Source organism: Quercus robur, chromosome 11, assembly GCF_932294415.1.
Source record: "Quercus robur chromosome 11, dhQueRobu3.1, whole genome shotgun sequence".
Classification (NCBI taxonomy): Eukaryota; Viridiplantae; Streptophyta; class Magnoliopsida; order Fagales; family Fagaceae; genus Quercus; species Quercus robur.
Window position 1 is genome coordinate 5418996 of NC_065544.1, and position 20946 is coordinate 5439941.

The following is a 20946-nucleotide window of genomic DNA, read 5'->3' on the forward strand; positions in this document are numbered from 1 at the left end:
TTGTCTATTTGGGTTGCATTCGTTTTGGGTATCTGTTTAAAATCAACATGCATGCCTTTTTATTTATGTTTTTATTTTTTTTATTTTTTTTTTATTGGTATTTATTTCATTCCTTCTTCCTATGTTCTTGTTTCTAATGTTCTCTTTGTTCGTTTTTGTCAAGTTATTTGAATGCTTTTTATTAAAAAAATTAAAATCAAATTTAATTTTTTCCTTGTAGTTGCGATACATAGGTTACAGCATTCATAGATTATAGTGATTACGTCATTGCATTAGAACGAGCACCAAAAATTTTGAAAGGTAAGTTTTTATGAATTTCCCCCTTAATTGTCCCATTCTTAATTTAATCTTTTGTTAATAAATGGTTGATTAATTTGTGCTATATGTTCAAATTCCAACAAGATTTGGTTTTTGAGATTAATTTATGATTAGTTTTGGAGTTAGTTTACAAAAGAAACACAGTTGACAAAAATCTACATAAATAATTAGTTACATGTAAAACTATAGCTGTTGAACAATTATTGATTATGATGTGAGGGGGTGAATTCTATTGAATTTTGAGTCAATGTTATTTTTTTTTAAGTTCAATGTAGCCAAATAGATGCATTGAGAATCGAAAAGAGTTTTAGTTTCAGCATTCAAATTTAGTTAGTTGGTTGGTAAATATTTGTTTTTAAGGCATTGAAATCGGAAAGATATGTTATCTATTTGTTTATTATTTTGACTCAACCTATTAACTGAGGATAGAACACAAAAATCATTTACTTTTTGTTTGTGGGTCTGGGTTGATACTCTTCAAACTTTGTATTACATGCTGAGATTGGTAACCTAAATGCATGTGTATGTATGTTTTGTTTGAAATGTGATTTTACAATTAGCTTTTGTTTAGATAGTTTCCCTCACCACGTGTTTGATGTGGAGCAACTTAAATGTTGTAGCCTAACTATGTTCATATTTATTTTTGTATTGTAGACAGTTTAGCCTCAGTATATGCACTTTATCTTTGCATCTTATAAGCCTTCAAAGAGATGAATGACAATATCTTCTTTGGTCTTGAAATATTTCTGGTATGTCCATACCATTCTCATCCTGCTTAATCATATTTAACTGAGTTATATTTTAGATTAAGTTACATTTTCAACAACAAATAATGACATAGGAATTATATGTGTAGCCATTTGTAATTTCTTGTGGCTGGATTCTTTTAAAATAGAGTTCTAAACATGTTTATATCTATAATTACTTATAGCTAGGAATTGATTTTCTCATGCCCAACCTTTACCACTCCGATGCAAAGAATTATTGCAATTCTTAGCCTGTATGGATCATATCATTTGAGTTTTGTGTTTGCCTTTGTCTTTGTTCTTCTGCTTGCAATATCCCCACTAAATCTGGACATTTTTTCCACTGTATTATTGTAGTTCTTAGCCTATATGGGTCATTCATCTTTAGTTGGTTTATAATCATTTAATCCTTTCATAATTTTCTGCACACTTTGTGTTGGCATCATTAGAGATGCTTTGGTGAGAAAGCATATAAAGTCTTTGGAGGTTATTTTCCTTTCTTTCAAAAGAACAATGTTAGTCAAAAATGCCTATCAGTTTTTTGATAAATGTATTGCGAGAGAATAGGAGATCAGTGGCACTAAATTGAGTGACCATATTATATTTTATGAATATGACTTCCATTCTTTCACCACTTTATTTTCACACATCATAGTTTGCTGATTTGAAGCTTTGGATCTTTATTTTCTCACATCATATTGGGGGCTCAATTGAGTTATTGTTTGCATTTGCTACATTTTTTAATTGGTTGCTTAAGCAGTAAATATTTTACTATGGGTTGGTAGTTTGAACAGTCAAGAAAGAAACCTGAGAAATCATAAAATAATTTTATAGAGATGCTAAATGTTATTATCTGCGCCATTCTAACTTGCGCCTTAGTTATTGTTAACTATGCTTTCTTCCTTTGAAAATTTGTTTGAACAATTTGGTGGGTTATTCTTATGAAAAGCATGCCAACTATAAAGTTTCCAGTTACTCATTATAGAACCCATAACCAACAAATTTGCCACTACCCATAAAGGTTTTTTTTTTTTTTTTTTGGTTAATATATATGATATAGGTTTGGGTATTTTGGCTGGATTGGTTTTGATTTTGGTATTTGGGTTAGATTTGGTTTTGATTAAGTTATTTGGTAGACTTTTTGATATTAAATGATCACATAAGAACTTTTGAAGTGGAATATACTCCACAAGTTTATGTGCTCAGTGCTCTTTACCTTAAGTGTCCAACTAGTGGGGTCACCTTAGTAGAAATAAATTTGAAGCAAAAAATAGTGTATTTTGTGGAAGCATAACAAATTATAAAATAAGTTAAGTTGGAACTTTTAGTGTTTAATGAGTGGATTGGGTTTCTCAAAAAAAAAAAAAAAAAAGCTTTAGGGATTTTTAAAGAATGTGAGTGAAAGGTTTATGCATTTGGGATCAAATGTGGTCTGGACACTAGGAGTAGATGATGGCCTAGGTGTTTACTATTTACCCTCCCTAAAAAAAAATCACTAACATAAGCACTCTACCTTAGATACAGTAGAGAGAGAGACACTCTTGGTCCTTCACTAGTCACTATATGGTCATCAATAAAATTGGTTTCATTTTCAGGTACTACTCCATGTCTTGTACAACTAATGGGATTATTCTTCGTTCCAGAGTCTCTCCTAGATGGCTGGTGGGTCCAAATATCTTGATGGGAATGTAATTTATATGTTGTTTTAATTTTGTGACTAAAAAGAAGACGATTTGATCCCATTAGTGAAGAAGAGAAAGATCAATTTTTATGACATGTAACAATATTCTTTCATTATTTCATGACTATATAATATATATATGTGTCTGAATTGGACTTTATTGTAGATGTGGGATTTATATTATGGGTGAAAAAGCTTACAAGTATATCTATGTTGGTATTGGCTAGCACGTGCAGCCCAAAGTAATTCTGAAAAAAATAGGACTGGGTACCATGTTGACAAATTTGCAAGTTGGCAGGTTGGTACCCGAGCTTGGTGGACTCGGGTACTTCACAAAGTACCCGAGTCCACAAACCTCGGGTACCAACCTGCCAATTTGCAAAATCGTCAACATTGGTTACCCAGTCCTATTTTGAAAATTGGCAGGTTGGTACCCGAGTTTGGTGAACTCGGGTACCTTGTACCCGAGTCCACCAAACTCGGGTACCAACCTACCAATTTCCAACATTGGTTACCCAGTCGTATTTTGTTCATTTGCAGGTTGGTACCCGAGCTTGCTAGACTCGGGTACTTCACAAGGTACCCGAGTCCAGAAAGCTCGGGTACCAACCTGCCAATTTTCAAAATTGTCAACGTGGTACCCAGGCCTATTTCGAAAATTGGCAGGTTGGTACCCGAGCTTCCTGGACTCGGGTACCTCACAAAGTACCCGAGTTCACCAAGCTCGGGTACCAATCTGCCTACTCCGGAATTACCAAATTTCAGAACAGAAAAAAAATGACTGTCAGATTAGTACCCGAGTCCACCAAGCTCAGTACATGGGTAATTCTCTTTTTTTTTTTGAATTGGCGAGACTTAATTAGAATGGTTTCGTATCTTCTTTCATTTTTTTCTTTTTGCGTCTTTCAGTATTTCAGTATTTATCCGTCATGTGATGATTTACTTTAAAGTTGTAAATCATGAATCAGACCAATAGGAAAGCAATGAAAAGCTTTAGCTGCCCTGATTATCATCAAGAATGTGACCGAAATTATTATCATGATCAAAGCCTGATTCAAGAAGCGATAAAAATGGAGAAAAATATCAAATAGAAATCTACCATTGATCAGTCTTGAAGAGCAATCATATTATTTCTTGTATCAAACTTGAGATCCTGGCTTAGTTTGACATTACGCAACATGTACAGCAACATAAAATCATGTCTTTGGTAGTACTAAAAAGGATATAAATCTAAGCACCCATAAAAGCATTTCAAGCCTTTCAAGATGAGAGTAGTATGATAACAAAAAGGAGATCAAAGGCAAGGCCCACTAATAATGATAGCCATGCCATAAAAGGAAACTATAACAATATTAGTAGTTAGATGAGCAGTTGGTAGCACTTCCAACTCTTGGCATGCCGACATTTTCCCTCTTCGACTCTTCATCCACGGTGAAAGTTACACCACACACCTGACCAGAAATTTCCACCCTTGGCACAGGCTTCACCTCATTAAGGGGGTGTTCATAACTCCTCAAGCCTCCAGACGATGTGAAGAAGCATCCTTTGGAAAACAACAGAAACAGATAAATCAGCAACCTAGTAGTCATGCTCATGATGTAATATCAAACAAATAGACTATAGTATTAGTATCTGGAAGTTCATTCTAATAATTACACAAAATCAAAACAAGTCCTACTTTTTTGAACTTTTTTTAACAATGTGGTAGATAAATGACAGCACTTGATAAATGGGAAAATGAGTTGATTAGAATACCATCAATTGTTGAAATATTTTGCAAAAATAGGGACTTCAGCATGCTGAATTTGAATACTTATCACTTCATTCACATCATATCCTATTTTTTGTTTCAATTCAATGGATGATACGATTGAAAAACACTTGTAAGAAATGGGCATTAGCATTTTACACATAATGATCCAACACATACAAAATCAACACTAGAAATAATGCAGTCATCAACACCAAGCATAAGAAGAGAAAGTCTTAGTCCCAAAACTTTGGAATTGGAATGAACCACATGTACACAAGCAACGATGATATTTTAACGATATATGTCATAGTTGGTCCTTCAAATTTTTTCCAATCTTTCTTAAGTTATAAAAATACATAATTGAATGGCATATAGCATGCATTTTGTTTCAAGTTGCATTTAGAAGAATGCCACGGTTTAAAATTAGCGTACCTAGTCTGCGACACCACCACTTGTCGGTACCTCATTCCGCTTAGGGCATGTTCTTCGGTTATGCCCCTCTTGGTCACACAACCCGCATTGCACCTTCCTCCCCCCCTCCTTCCACGGTGTGGTTCTCCGCCGTCTCCCACCCTCGTCCATCTCATTCCTGATTCGTGTTGAGACAGGGCGGCCTTTCTCTCGAATCAATCGGGGGTTAGGGAGGACCCTTCGAGTTTCTTCAGGATCCGGCCATAATAATCTATCTTTCAACGCAGGGAAAACGGGAGCATAGCTCCGAAACAGTGCATCCACGCTATAGCATGGGTCAATGTATTGCTCTGCATCATGTCGATACCTAATACAAACTGCAATGACATGTGAACATGGTATCTTGTACAACTTCCATTTTTGACATGTGCAACTTCTTTGCAACAAATTAACTCCATGTGTGTGATCCCCATGTCCAGCATTCTCTGGATTATGCGGTGTATCTACTTGATATGATTGTTGTTGCGCGCTCAATCTTGTCACCCTATGACGCTCCGCCTTCGCCTTATTTCTCATGAAGATATCCAAGGCATATTTAGTCCATTTTTGTCCCGAATTTGACTGTGCTATGCTCTTATTGCGACGATCATCGAAGTAAGAATTCAATTTGAACCATGTGTATTTCACCATTGCCGTAATGGGCAAGCTACGAGCACCCTTTAGAACACCATTGAAGCACTCAGAGACGTTTGTCGTCATTGCCCCATAACGATAACCCTTGTCAAAACTTAGAGCCCATTTCTCTTTGGGCACATCCTTTAGATATTGGTGCGCATCCCGGTTGACATTCTCAATTAACTCGAAGGTGGCATTGAACTTTCGCTCTTGGGTAGCACTTGCTGCCCTCCATACTAGATTCTTTAAAGTTTCATTCTTCCATCTAGTGTTGACGTTACTACATAGATGACGAAGGCAGTAACGATGTTCTGTCATGGGAGGCCGCAGGGAAAAGTCTCGATTATTGTCTCTAAAAATAGCTTGTATCCCAGGGTGTCTGTCAGATATGACACACAGGTGTCTCCGGTCAGTAACATACGTTCTTATACAAGCCAAGAACCAACCCCAAGTCTCTGTGCTCTCGCTCTCGACAACGGCGAAGGCTACTGGATAAATTTTATTATTAGCATCTGTCGCCATTGCAATCATCAAGTTCCCTTTATATTTTCCATAGAGGTGGGTTGCATCAATGCTAATCACAGGCCTACACTTCTTGAACCCAACAATACATGGACGAAACGCCCAAAATACGGACTTGAATGTACAGGTTCCCTGTTCATAATTATCGTCCACTATTAACTTATACTCTGTACCCGGACTTGCGTCCTTCAGTCCTGCCAAAAAACGCGGCAACTCCGCATAAGACTCCTTAAAATCCCCGTATATAGATGCAACGGCCTTTTGTTTGGCATTCCATACCTTGTATGTGAACCATAATGATTACGTTAGAAATGAATACAAGTTAAATAAAGAAACTTGAAGAAAACAAATCAAGACTTGTAAGACTATATTATTTCTTCGCTCCGCATTCCTTTTTTTCTTTTCTTTTTTCAATTTCAATTTTCATAATATAAAGTATTCATGGGTTTTGGGAAAAAAAATATCATGATTATACTTCCCAAAAGACTGATGTCTCTATGTTGTATTGAAAATATAATGCAAGTTAAAGAATAGAATACCTTGTAATAAGATATTTCGTGTTTTAACTCTGCCAAAGCAACGTGGCGTAAGTTCTTTATCTTATACGCAGGGTCTTCTCGTATATAGCGCTCAAGTACATATGATAAGAACACCGAATCAATCATCCGACCATCATGAGCATTCTGAATTTTGTCGCACGTGTGGGGGCCCTTGCATTTTGCGATCTTCCAGATATTGTCTCCCTTGCAACATATCGCACGGACTGACCATGGACAGGAATCATCCTCGCAACTCACCATAAGCCTCTCTGAGTCTGAATGCTCAGTTTTGAAGCTAAAATTATCTCGCACTGCGTACCAAGTCAACGCACGTCGCACCGCCAATTTAGTTGCGAATACCATCCCTTTAATTGGCTGCTCCCCAGGCGTCCATGGTAATACTTCCGCTTGCATAACCGGTGATGGATCAAACATATTATCCCAAGTGTTTTGGGTGAACCATTCCGGCGTAGAATCGGGACCGGGGCATGTCTCTCTATTTTCTTCTACAACCACATCTTCGATATGATCAACATCCTCATGTTCACCCATGGTATCTAGGAGCTCCTCGAAGTCATCCCTAGTAACATCGATATGGGTTGCATCATCACCAAGTCCGTGATCATTAGGGTTATTGTCGGATGTGCCCCTATGGAGCTCATCATCAGGTAAATGCTCTCCTTCATGCACTTGCTGGGGCCCTTCCTCCTCCTCAATCGAGTTCCCATGGGCAAATGTCTGCCACGGTTCATTGCCATACCCATCTCCTGTGTTCTCTACACACCCTTGATAAGATCTTTCTGGTATTGACTCGATGTGCTCATCTACTCTTCCATCCAAAACAGTATGTTCTGAACCCTCTCCAGCCTCTACTGTGGCGGGCTCAACAGTGACATAGAGATCCGAAGCAATGAATCCTCGAGCCACCATTTGTGCAACCATTTCCCACATCATCTTCACTTCGGTGCCACCCGATAATTGTAGTGAATTGTAGAAAACCTGTGTGTCTACAACCCGTTGAGGTGCTCGATACACGATGGAAATCTTATGCCTAGAGTGGTCTAACCCCATCGCCTTCAATATTCTTCGTTGCAAGTTCATAAGCCCTATCCCACGTTTCACCTTAACGTATTTTTGCTTTTGGTTCGAGCCTTGGTATGACAACCCATGCAATGAATGATAATACATCTCCCCGTCGTAGTACACATAGAAAAAGTGAAAATCCATCACCGACCTATTATTAACAATATAAAAGTTGTCATCATCTATAACCACTTAAATAAAGATGACGTATGATAAAAACAATTTATATTCAAACTCAACCTCCTAAACTTTCTGTATAGAGATATAAATAATTTTCAATCGTTTTAACCACATATCTATAATTTATAATATATTTAATTACAATACTTGGCTGCCAGCAAATTGTAAACAAAAACTGTGTTTTATTTAATATTTAGATAACTTGTAAATTATAGAATAAACAATATACAATGACATAGTATTCTTTTACATCTAAATAAATAAAATACATAGAAAAATAAAATATAAAATTTAAGATTCAAAGCATAGGCAAATATAATGACAATGATACAAATTCTTTTACATCTAAATAACTAAATACATAGAAACATAAAATATAAAATGAATTCCCCAAAGCATAGGCAAATATAAGTTTTACTGATACGAATTTCTTTCTTCTTCTTGAGTTTTTTGTTATTTAGATACAGTTATGTATAAATTTTTTTACAATTTTAAATTCTGAATTTTTGTTATAAACTAAGTTTTTTAAATATTTAGAAGGATAGAGAAGTAAATGACGAATGGGGCATATTGTGAGAAGCAATCAGACAGCAAACAATATACACAACTTTACAAGTATTTGCTATATTTTTAATATTTTTAGATTTCACAATATACACAATTTTTAATATATCAGCAGTTGTACATGGACGCAGGGTGTTGCAAAAAACTGAACTCATGAACTGTGGTCATGCAAAAATAATGTCATACGAACCACACATGCACACACAATCAGACAAAACATTTAACTTACCTCTATGTATACAATAGGCAGGACCCAAAGGTGAAACGGTTTGCCTTCAATGGAAAAAACTGACACACTTCAGCTGCAGATGGTGACCCAACAGTTCATGATAGCTTCAGAAATATTTCACATGGCAACAACTGACTCTGACCAATGAGTTTTGTGATGTTAGTGCAAGAGTCATTATGGTCATAAAGTGTACAAGTAAGCTGGTGAGGGAGAGTCAGAAGGTACCATTTGCCTTAACTTAGTGGTTGGCGTCAGACAAGTGGGCAGGGAAAAAAAAAAGCTGAATTTCACTTAAATTTGGAAGATCAAATGCTCATTTATAGCTTTTTTCTTCTTTTTTTTTTTTTTTTTTTTTTTTTTTTTTTTTTCATTTTTGTTTGAAGATTAGAATAAGTGTTTGTAGATTGTAAGTGTCACTCTATCATAAATTTATATTAGAGTAATGTTACAACCATAATTAACAATTTGTACAAAATGTTGATGTGGCCAACTTGTTATTGGTTTTTATTTAGGCCTACATATAATATGCATTTTTTCATAATAGCTTAATCACTCACCACAACAGCAATTTGTAAAAAAATTTGATTGACAGTTTGTATCTCTAGCATTATTCTTTATATTATATGTCTATGAGAGTATATGTAATATTGATTGTGTGCATTATTTTTTGTTATAATATTATTTGTGTAAATAATAATGTGTGTTGAAGTTTGTGTGTACAATATAAAAATAATACTTATGTGGCTAATGAAAAGGTGAAATGACATTTATAATTTTACTACAAACACTTTATAAAAACTGTGGGAACTTACATGTCCTGATATAGTTGGATTTTATTTATTCTCATGACAAAAATAAAGAAAAAAAAAAACGTTGGCTTCATTGTACATTAATTTTTCGTCAATCAAAAAAAAAAAAATAATAATAATAATAATTAACGCCAACCAAGTTCGCGTTACTTGGTGGTGGTCTTTGTGAAGTACCCGAGCCCACCATACTCGGGTACTAGCAGACTTCCTACAATATTAAAAAAAAAAAAAAATGCCAATTTGCAAGGTACCACCATGTTGACAATTTTGCAAGTTGGCAGGTTGGTACCCGAGCTTGGTGGACTCGGGTACTTTGTGAAGTACTCGAGTCCAGCAAGCTCGGGTTGGTACCTGCCAATTTGCAAAATCGTCAACATTAGTACCTCTCTCGTATTTTGTTCATTTGCAGGTTGGTACCCGAGCTTGCTAGACTCGGGTACTTCACAAGGTACCCGAGTCCAGAAAGCTCGGGTACCAACCTGCCAATTTTGAAAATGCCACTAGCAAAGTACCCGAGTTTGGTGGACTCGGGTACTTTGCAAAGTACCCAGGAGTGGCCCAGCGCAATTTTGAACTTACGTAGATTGGTACCCGAGTCCAGGGAACTCGGGTACCAATCTGCCTAAGTTCAAGATCACCCTTGTACTGGGCCAGCGGTTTCCACAATACCATGGAGACAACAAGCTTGAAGAAACAATCCTGTAGCTCCTTTGAAGAGTCAAGCTTGAAGAAAGAGTGTGATTTCAACTAGGTCTTTCTAAAGCTTAACCAAACCCGAGCTTGAACATGCCCAGCAAGTATGAGCCTCTTTCATTCACACCACTTCTGGCATAGTAGGAATTAAGAAACAAACCCAGCTACGTTTGCATAAATAATTTTTTTTTTTTTTTAAATAAAATAAAGCATAATGTTCATCAAATATGGTCTCACTTGCATGCAAATTTTCCATATAAACAAATCTAACTGTATTTACTTATAAAGTCTTTTTCTTTATATATGAGAATATAAAGGTGCAGCTCTGCAGAATTCATGTCTCTTGCTAATGCGATGGTCCCATTGGAAATGTCCAATCTACAAAATAGTGAAAATACAAATCATAGAGATTAAAGTACATGTAACTTCTGGGTCTTAAGGAATCTAGCATTGGAGAGTTTGGCGTTTATCAGAAATTAACCCATCTAATCATTTTCCCACACTTCCCCCCATTCTGCATATAGGTATCATATTTGTTTCAACAACATAAACGTTAGCCTAGCCATATGAAAAATTCTGCAGAATACTGTTATATGGTCTGCAGTTTGTGATAGTCTCCATGACTTCTTGTTCAAGTCTTCTCCATCATCTCTGGACATCACCATTGAATAACATATTTTGCACAAAATTAAGGTGTTGTGATCACTAATGAAACTGCTCTAAGTTTGTTGTATTTGTTCATGCACTTCTTTTCCTCTTTATGTGGAACCTGCAAGAACAGCAGCACGAAAAATTAGAAAAGGCAAGGGAGGGAACGATGGTGGAGAGGGGATGGAAATTGTTTAATTCTATTTTCTACATGGGATCCTTCTCTTACCCATGTCCTGCTATCATCCAAGTCAGGAAGTGTGGCAAACAGAACTGCAAAAGTGCACGAGCCACATGAATTGAAGGATGTTTAATCCTTAGTGTTGATAGATGCTGCCACAAAAAGAACGACATGAAATACACTTCATTTCTAATTCAAGCAATGAAGCAAAGAGAAGAATTAAAGAGAAGAATTAACATGAAGTGATGCAAAAAGCAGGAGGATGATAACTCACAGACAGAGGGCCGGGTGAAAATTCCATGTAAGGTTGATAAGTGTCAATCATTTTTGATGCCATTCTGCTAGCTGCATGCACTGTGCTAATACGGAAAATTCTTTTCTTCTCGTAGCTATTCATGATGAAGTCACAGAATTAGAATGCAGGGTAACCGAGTAAGAGTTTTTTCCCCCACTAAGACAGATTACCTTCTAAGTGTTGAGGTAGTTTCATAAGACTGTTGAACATCTGAGCCACTTTTGGCCAGCTTATCAAGCTCAAGTATAAGCTGGTAACAGTCCTGCACATACAATTGTTACCATAATGAGCCTATAGGAACTTAGAAGAGATCTTTATCACCAACCTCAGGCATCCATTAGCAATAAATTTCATTTGCAACCTATCTGCATATTCTGAGTATCAATGACCAAAGTATCCAGTAGCCATGCCAGATAATTTTCATTGCATTTGACAGGACATGGTTATGCTTAAATGAATATATAACAAAAGAATACTACATAAAAATAAAATTTCATGAGAATATTCATTTCACAAATATACAAATACACAGTAAAAATTCCAGCCCTTGGCAGGTGAGATTTGAAAGGTTTGGGTTGCCAAATCCACTCTACATTGGACCTAAATCTAAACAATGTTAATAATTCCACTTCGTAGACCCTTTCTAGAGGCTGAACACACAATTAATAATAAAATTCACAGTTATAATTGCATCTACATTCGCTACGCCCAACTTCAACAAAAAGTTTCCTTCTATTGCATTTCTAAACATCCCACATTCATCTCTACAATTAGGAAATACCCATTAATAGAAACATCCCATAACAACTGATTGTTGCCACAATGCTTACTAAAGCATGCACAATGCTTATCAACCACTACCATGAAATCATCTATATAAGAATGCCTATAACATTCCAGTCTATATCTTGTAATCCATGTGGATTGCATAATAGTGGCTCATCATATAAAATATATACAAGAAGATCCTATACATGACAAAAAGATCCTATACACCATTACAAACCCAAAGTAGCACAAATTCTGCCCTTGAATCATTCTCGTTTTCTTCTCCTCACCGGTTCCTTGACTGGTCTCACCTTGCCTGAAAAGAACACAACACAAGCAAATATTAATAAGCAAATGATTTAACTATAAAGCGATGTATATGTAATCGGTATCGAATCAAACTATAGTACCATGTCCAGTCCCACAGTCAGGAGGATGTGTCCGTGTGCGTTGCGGCCTTCGTGGCCGATCCTCGATGTGCGAAGGCTCTGCTGGGGGGGTGGGTATCTGTGTCTGGATAAACTCGGTATGCACAAACTCAGGGGGGGCAGCAACAGGGGTGGGTCGCCCAGGAGTGGGCATGAACCTCATCTCATCTCTACCATCTAAAACTGCGGGGGCAAGGCCGGCAGTCAGTGGGGGAGACGTACGGGTGGTGGGCAACAGAGATGTACTAGGGGGTGTGGGTGGGCAAGTACCATCGCTCCTCATGGATGGGGACCCAAATGTGTCTCTATGGGCAAACGTATGGGATGGACCCGTATCATCGTGTGCCATAGAGCCTACGTCATAAGCAGTGTCGTCCCACATCTCATCTGTTGTCTGACTTGCTTCCTCCATGGTGTGGTCATGCACGGGTGTGTGGCGCCGACTAGATGTGGGCACGGGTGTGTGACGCCGACTAGATGTGGGCACGGGTGTGTGACGCGAACCAGATGTAGGACGCTGAGCAGATGTGGGACGTCGACTAGATGTGGGCACGGGTGTGTGACGCTGACCAGATGTGGGAGGCCGACTAGATGTATGACGCTGGCCAGATTGACAGCCTCCACGCCCTTGACGTCCACTTGCTTGCCGACCACGTCGTACAGCTGGTTCACTTGTGTTGCCCACGTCACGTGCATGGTCCAAGGATAACCGACCAATCTCTTCAACAGCTTGCAAGGCATTAATACAATCGGTGTAGATCTCAGACCCTGGTTCGCACTTCGTTATAATGTGCAACTGTGATTCAACCTGTCAGAAATATACAAGAGTAATGTTAGTAGGTTTAACTAAACTATGCGAAGCAAAGTACATTTATAATGAAACAGTCTTTGTAAATTTACCAAAGTGTCCCAGTACGAAGTCTCTTTTGTAATATGGCGAATAGTGCGGGGACGAAACCAAACCAAATACTCGTCATTGTAGTTCATCTCCCCGTGAAAGGCCGGTGCATCGGCAATTTTGGCGTGCGCAGCCCATTTAGCAATATGCGGGGCATGTATTTGGGCCCAATCTTTTTCGTGCTTGCCCTGGAGGGTGATCTTGTGCAGTTCAATTGAAGTATCAACATTTTCTGGTATGCCTTGCTTCATCCCAAACTGTCGGAGAACACGTTCGGGATGATGGCCTTCAACCACCCAAAAATGTATCAGCGGCACAATAGACCTCCATATACGTTGGCCTGCCGTACAATATGCGGGTAGAGAACGCAAATAATTTCTGTACGGCTCCCAAACAATTTGCAATGATTCAACAGATGCAAACAACCATATTAACAATATAATTAGAAAAAACGTGTAACGAATGTGAACAATACATGTAACTCTGAAATTAAGAATGTTTTTTTTTTTTTTTTGATAAGTAAGAAAGATATATAATTAAGAATGTTTATTCACTCCAAAGTGAATTGTAAGTACAAAAACTACATGCCAAAGCGGTTTCCACTTGTAAGACACGATACCTGATTTGGCCGCAGTGAAGTAAACGACACACGATAGGCACGTAGGACGTGCATCGAATGTTCAGTTGTTATCTTAGCCCCTTTCCATCTAGCAACCAACACAGACATAACCTTCATATTAGTTACTTACATAATTCTCATGCGAACAAAGTTATTGAGGAAATGTAAAACGATAACTATCTAAGATGCTACATACCTGACAGCAAGTGGACCTGGAGGCAGTGCCTGGTGTGGATGCCTCATCACAGGACATATGTGGGGAAACCTCGCCCACGCCCACAACTGCACCAATAGTAGTGCACCCCCAATCTGCTTGGCTGTCTTCTCTGATGCCTTACAGAGGTGTCTATAGAGCCAACTTAGTGCTGCACTACCCCAACTATACTTCTTTCCATTGCTGATTGGATCGAAATATTGCAAATACCTAACTGAGATCCGTTCTCCAGACTTATCCATAAATAGCGTACCACCTAACAACTCCAATATGTAAAAACGAGCATACTCCTGCACAAACGCCTCAGGGGCGTCAACCGGGAGAGGGTCGCGAAACTGATCCTCAAGCCATTTGGCATTTATGCTCGCCCCTTCCAGCACTCCAGTGTTCTTTCTTGGGTTTCTAAGTTCTCTACTTGGCGGATTACGCCCTAGCAATCTTCTGCAGACTTCACGCCAACTGCCCGTCGAGGGTATAGATTCCACCAACGGCAAGCCATCTACAGGTACCCCCATTATAACCTCCATATCTTGTAGTGTGATGGTCATCTCACCATGGGGCAAGTGAAATGAGTGCGTCTCCGGCCGCCATCTCTCCACCAACGCTGTGATCAATGCGTGGTCAATGTCCATATGTGGGACCCGAAGCAGCCCATCTAACCCCGCATCAGTGATATAAGCGAGAATTCGTGGATCTAGCCCATCTACCCCTCCTTCAAGCAGACCTTTGTCTCGGTGACGACAAGTCAATACACCTGGCACTTCCTGCAAATAGAGCAGCGTAGTATTAATAATAATTACAGTACCACATAATAAGTACGCTTCAAAGTTAAATTCCGCCCATCTTTCGACTACATATATTGAACAAGTGCATACCTCGCCTTCCAAATGAGCATCGAAAAGCAAACTTGAACGATGCTTATCCTGCCTCGTGCACAAAGTCTGTATAGCTCCATGTGGGTCCATATCTGGCATTTGGAAACAACATCAAGACAGTCTTATTTATTTATTTTTAATTATAAACAAATTTGTCTGAAAATGGCAACATTATTCATCTAATACAGTCTTTCACTGATTTAATAAATTATTTTAGAAAAGTTAGTTATCAAAGCATGTGTTTCGACAATTGATTCATTTAACAAATTAACATTTCTTTTGATAAATTAACATAGTATCAAAGCATGTGTTTCTACAATTGAAACTTATCTCTACACTACTAAAATAAATTATAAATAACATAAAAACGTGTTAAAATAATAATTAAATTAACTATTTTTTAACATGAGACAGAACTTTTTATCTTGCAATGTGTGCATGTGCGTGAGTGCGTGAAAAGATTTGTGCAGCTCATGGGTCCGGGATACAATTATAATTTTCCGAGTAACATTGGAAAGATATACATTTGGACCACAATACCAAGTTCCCATTCACATTGGCAATCAGTATTCTCAAAACCATATCAGTTTCCTTAAAGAATAAGAGATTGCAGTCATTAATAAATTTTAATTGATTTAATTAGTACAAAATCTTGAAATAAATTTTGATGCTGTCACTTTTCGCCATTTGGGTTATTTACATACCAATCACACCCAAAAAATGCCAAAAATGTAAGCGCATCATGGGTAGTTCAATTTTCTTCTCAAATATAGAGTTTCAATGGCTTATTGACTTGAATAAAATGAATTACAAAAAAAATTTGAGTACGCGATTGTGTGGTGCAATAACATTCTTCACAATACAAATTGCATAAATTCTCTTTTTAATAAATCTAAAATATTCAAATAAACTTGCATATTCACATTTGCATTAACCCAGTATGCTGAAAAAAATATTGGAGACAAAAACCACTGCCATTCTTGAACAGAAACAAGCAGCAGAAAGAATGAAAGAAAACAAAATCAAACAGAAAATGAAGAAACAATAAAATTCCAGCAATTATGAAATAATAGCACCACAAGTATGGACTGAGGTGTGAGCCTTGTCTTCCTTAACTATATTTAGCAGAAAGAATAACATCTTCCATGATATGCGTATTGAACAATGTTGGAAAGATCAATACATGGGGAGGGAAACTACAAAGTACAAATCATGGAGAACCATACAAGACCAAAACGATCACAAATGTTGCTTCTTATTTTTATAAGTGCAAATTCAACCAACAAGTTACAAGCTTTCCTCTTCACATGGTTAACTTGCTGCTTTAGACTTGAAAAGAATGAAACTTGAGAGTATTAACTCTAAAGTTTTAAGGATTATTAGAAGTTCACTGTTGTATAAAGAAGAGAATAACAGATTTCCATATGTTAGTTTCAAAAAGAAAGAAAAACCTATGAAATTCTTCCATATGTTAGTTCACTGTTGAAATTTGAGCTCTAGTTGCATATATTGTCTGGCTGTGAGTCTATGACATCAAATGGTGGACTAAGATCTCAACAGAAGGGGAACAAAAACAAAGACAAAAACGAACTAAGTACATGCATGTATGACTTCAATACTATGTTAATTGTTTGAGTATCTATTTCTAATTTAAGAACAAAACTATACCTTAAGGTAATCCTAAAAGGTAGAGTCACAAAAAGGTAAAATTAATTAATTTCACCTATAGCTAATATTAAGTGTGATGGTGCTAATAACTAATACTCCAATATGTCTCAGTTAGCAAACATATTACTGACTGAGAAACTAGAGCCTAAGATTTCAGACCCATCTTATCAAACTACAAGTTAAAGACTGAAAGGATGGAAACCACTACAAATGATGTTTTCAATTTTGGGGTTGTGCTACTTCAACTTTTGACAGGAAGAAAGCCAGAATCTCTGTTTAAAGAGGTATGCTCTATTTAACATGTTGTCTCCCATATAGTTTAGCATGTTACTATTTTATAAGTAGTTTTTTCACCTAAGATGGTAAATTCCAGCGGATTAGCTGAATATATTTCTATTGTCAATTGTCACTGATACAGGCAAGGAATGCAATAATGAAAGGAGGAAGCATAAGTGCCATGGCAGATCCATGCTTAAGTGGGGCTTATATTGTAACTGAATTTCAAAATGTATTATCGATAGCTGTTCAATGTACCACTCCAAATGAGCAAGAAAGACCAAACATGGAAGAAGTCTTACAGAAACTTGAAGAAACCCATATTTTAAGTCTAAACTTCAAATCCAATTGCAAGAATTTTTGAAAAAAAAAAATGTTTGGAAGTTGGAACCAGCAATGCTACAAAATATGTTTTATGGATTTGTATTATATATTTCTCATTATAAAATTAAGTGCCAACAATGGTCAATCTTGCACACATAGAATTGATAGGTCTAGTCCTGAACGGTTCAATGATGGGATCAGCCTAAGGGATTGGCTTAAACCTGGGCATAGTAAACTAAACAAAGCTGAAAGTGTGCTTATATTCAGGCAGATTGTGGAGTTAGTGGATTCTGCACACTCTCAAGGAGTTGTCTTAAATGACTTACGGCCATCTTGTTTCTTTTTACTGCAATCAAGTAGAGTTAAATACACTGGTTCTTCTACTTGATGTCAGAGAATTAGAGGGTGTGATGTGTCAAGAATCATTTCGGAAAAGGCCATTGGAACAAAATGAGCATGCCTACCTTAGTTTGGGTGCAAAGCAGCGAAGAATATGTGAGGAAATGAATTCTATTAAACAACAGCCTTACTTCATGACTAATGGTGGCTTCAGTACTAAATCAATGAAAGAGACTGAAATTTCAATCACTGGTCCAGAAGATTCAGGACAAACTAAACTTCAGTCTCAAAACAATTCCAGCTGCCAAAATAAATCACTGGCTGCACAGCAGACTAGATTTTTATGATTCATGTTGTTACTTTCAAAAATTGAAAATAACCCAGCTGCTAAAGTACAGTTGAATAAAGTTTTTTTTATTTTAATTTTATGTCTTGGCCTTTTCAAGTTCCAATGAATGACAATTCCTTGTTCATTTCTTTTCTCAGAACCCCAAGTTCTGGTAATGAAATTTTAGGACGATTTGAAATTCTGGGTTTTGTGAATTTTTCAAGAAAGCAGTGTGTGAGGCGGCTCCAACTAAGAAAGCAGACTCAGCTGCAAAGAGGGCTCGTCAAGCTGAGAAAAGGCGCATCTACAACAAATCCCGCAAATTTGAAATCAAGACCCGCATGAAGAAGGTGCTTATTATACATTCTTGTAAAGAGGACTATGTTTAATTCTATTTTTGTTGTGGGCTCGCACTTTATCTGGTTTTAGGATAGTTTTTATGTTCGATTGTTCAGTAAAAGGCTTCTACATATCAGTGATGATATAATGATATTAGAGCTAATGAGCTCTGGCTCGAATGGCTTCTTCCCTTGTAAGAGCAAGGTAGGGGGTGTGGTTGTGGGTTCAAGACCCATACAAGGTGTGTGTGTAAATTACCAATATATAGAAAAATTAATGGTATAATGATGTTTTATATATTATTTCAAACTGAAATTTTCCTTTTAGATTATGAAGCTATGTATCAAATCATCTTGATATGAAACTTCTCTTTTTGTTTAAGAATCATTAACAGGGTCACGATAAAGATCAAAGATCTGCTTTTCTTCAAATTAGTGTGATCTATCTACTATAACATGAAAGGCACTTCCTCCTATCAACATTGGTAGCCTGACGATTCTCAGCACAACTTTGGAGACCTAAATTCTTATGTTTTTTATTTCTTGTTTTTGTTGTTGTTCTTCTTCTATATTTCATGTGTGGTTAAACTAAATCAAATAAAAGGGTAAAGTTTATGCACAATATGTTAGGTGCTTAGGTGCAATATATGTTTCCCAATTATGTTCAAACACAGCTGCATTGAAGTTACTTGTCTTTGGAAATATAATATTGTTTGTGTTTCATTGGTCAATGCAACCATGTGTTTGTATTTATTTGGGGAACTAATGTACAAAACTTATTTTTGCCTAAATTTTGTCCCAAATTAAAATATCCTTTTTAATTTTTAATTTTTAATTTTATGTTTGGTCCATATCTGAATGAAACATCCATGTCGATATCTAGATTGGTATCATTCCTATATCTTTAAATTATTGAGGTGGAATTTGGGGTTTCAATCCGTAGGCCTCATTATTTGCTGACTTTCATGGACAGAACCTTTCATGAGTGAATCCAGAATTGAACCCAAAAGACAAGCACAACAAGACCAACATTCTAGTAATCACCGAAAAATATAAATTAACTAACTAACTAAATGATGCCCCTCTGTTTGAAATACCCATAAAAATACCCACAAAAATACCCATAAAAATACCCATAAAAATACCCACAAAAATACCCACAATATGGCTTAGTAAGTTTAACATTTCTATGCATAAAAATAACAAATTTACAAACAAAAATACCCACAAGCTAAACATGCAAGCTGAGCGAGACATACCTTGTGAGAGGGAGACCGAGAGCGAGACGGAGACGGAGAATGAAGCAGATCGCGAGATTGAGAGGGAGAATGGGAGTATTTGCGAGATTGAGAGGCAGAATGAGAGTATTTGTGTGGAAATAGCTTTAGATTGAGAGGGAGATAGCGAGATTGAGAGAGGGAGATAGCGAGATTGAGAGGTTTGGTTTGTGGGTATGTTTTGCTCTGTTCTTGGTTGGGTATTGTGGGTAACAGATGGTTTAAGTGTGGGGGCAATTTTCAGTTCCGCTGAGCAGTACTCGAGCTTCATGAGCTCGGGTACCAAGCTTATTTTTTAAATTTTCCTGTTCCAACGTCAGGTGCCAAGTTGGAACAGAAAAATGGGGTACTCGAGCTCTCCAAGCTCGAGTACCTAAAAAAGTGGTACTTACCTAAATATTTCCCAAACAGTGTTTCGGGCCTAAATATTTTAAAAATCAGTGCTAATGGGCCAAAATCGCCTTGTTAAAATCATCAACTAGTACGACTAATGGCCAGTTATTCCAGTGATGGAAAAAGAAAAACCACTTGAAACTGAAAGGATACCAAAAAAAGCAAAAAAACCAACCAATCCTGTTCCTTTCTGGAAATTTTTATTGAAATTTAATGGCAATAAAGGCCAAAACGTTCATGTGTCTAATATAGCTTAACTTGATATCTCTTAATATTTTCACCAAAAGTATAAAGGGTTTAAATCTCCCTTTACAAGCCAAATAACATTATTAATTTTTTAGTAGGAGACTAGGGAACCCATTATATTGCACCTAAGGAACTATAAGCTTAACCCTCGTATTAGAATGGGCAAAACAACAGAATAATATTTCCAAGAAAAAAACTATTCCATTTTAAACTCATTTCTACATGAGAGTATCCTAAACCTAAACCCATTAAGTTGAATTGAAAACCTCACTTCTTGTAGAAAATAATGGGAAGGGTTTTTAAATCCTTCCCTGCCTTTCCTTTGGACCTATAATTACAGCTCTCATCCAATACATTAGAACTTCTCCTTAACCTTTCCCCTCTCCATAGGGGCCTCTGTGTATACACATTTACCAAAGTAATTTTTGGATTTGAGAATTAGAAATAAAGGAATCCAAAGAACATATTACATTTAGTCAATCGAGTGTATTCTTCCATAGTATTCATTAGAAAAATTTGTACTTTAGGGTTTGTTTGGTTGGAGTGAAAACAAGGAAGATGAAAAATAGGGAGAGGAAAATAGGGTGAAAAATGCTGTTTTTCACTATTTGGTTGAGGACAGCAAATA

General features: G+C 36.9%; 3 protein-coding genes and 3 long non-coding RNA genes across 8 annotated transcripts; 2 read left to right on the forward strand and 4 right to left on the reverse strand.

Annotated features, from left to right (window-relative positions):
• Window positions 1-247: 247 nt before the first annotated feature.
• LOC126706035 (uncharacterized) lies at window positions 248-2905 on the forward strand. Of its 2 annotated transcripts, XR_007648497.1 has the most exons (3): window positions 248-300; window positions 973-1067; window positions 2660-2905. It is a non-coding gene; the product is annotated as an uncharacterized LOC126706035 (long non-coding RNA). The 2 variants fall into 2 exon arrangements; XR_007648496.1 differs by lacking the exon at window positions 248-300 and having other exon boundaries at window positions 308-1067.
• Window positions 2906-3825: 920 nt separating this feature from the next.
• LOC126706036 (uncharacterized) lies at window positions 3826-5069 on the reverse strand. The gene is made up of 2 exons (XR_007648498.1): window positions 4931-5069; window positions 3826-4288 (listed from the first exon to the last, which is right to left on the reverse strand). It is a non-coding gene; the product is annotated as an uncharacterized LOC126706036 (long non-coding RNA).
• Window positions 5070-10529: 5460 nt separating this feature from the next.
• Window positions 10530-11522, reverse strand: LOC126706033 (zeaxanthin epoxidase, chloroplastic-like). Of its 2 annotated transcripts, XR_007648494.1 has the most exons (4): window positions 11498-11522; window positions 11307-11421; window positions 11081-11184; window positions 10530-10972 (listed from the first exon to the last, which is right to left on the reverse strand). XR_007648494.1 is itself a non-coding variant. In XM_050405297.1 (3 exons), exons 1-3 carry the CDS (start codon window positions 11427-11429, stop codon window positions 10942-10944), a joined length of 258 nt encoding a protein of 85 aa, XP_050261254.1. In that variant the 5' UTR covers window positions 11430-11488; the 3' UTR covers window positions 10530-10941. The 2 variants fall into 2 exon arrangements, 1 of the variants encoding a protein (XP_050261254.1); XM_050405297.1 differs by lacking the exon at window positions 11498-11522 and having other exon boundaries at window positions 11307-11488.
• Window positions 11523-12040: 518 nt separating this feature from the next.
• On the reverse strand, window positions 12041-13811 carry LOC126706032 (uncharacterized). The gene is made up of 3 exons (XM_050405296.1): window positions 13424-13811; window positions 12506-13331; window positions 12041-12411 (listed from the first exon to the last, which is right to left on the reverse strand). Exons 1-3 carry the CDS (start codon window positions 13670-13672, stop codon window positions 12362-12364), a joined length of 1125 nt encoding a protein of 374 aa, XP_050261253.1. The 5' UTR covers window positions 13673-13811; the 3' UTR covers window positions 12041-12361.
• Window positions 13812-13996: 185 nt separating this feature from the next.
• On the reverse strand, window positions 13997-20138 carry LOC126706031 (serine/threonine-protein phosphatase 7 long form homolog). Its single transcript, XM_050405295.1, has 4 exons — window positions 19662-20138; window positions 15130-15221; window positions 14237-15018; window positions 13997-14128 (listed from the first exon to the last, which is right to left on the reverse strand). The coding sequence occupies exons 1-4, from the start codon at window positions 19948-19950 to the stop codon at window positions 14002-14004; spliced, it is 1290 nt and encodes a 429-aa protein (XP_050261252.1). The 5' UTR covers window positions 19951-20138; the 3' UTR covers window positions 13997-14001.
• Window positions 17543-18363, forward strand: LOC126706034 (uncharacterized). Its single transcript, XR_007648495.1, has 2 exons — window positions 17543-17892; window positions 18223-18363. It is a non-coding gene; the product is annotated as an uncharacterized LOC126706034 (long non-coding RNA).
• Window positions 20139-20946: the final 808 nt, after the last annotated feature.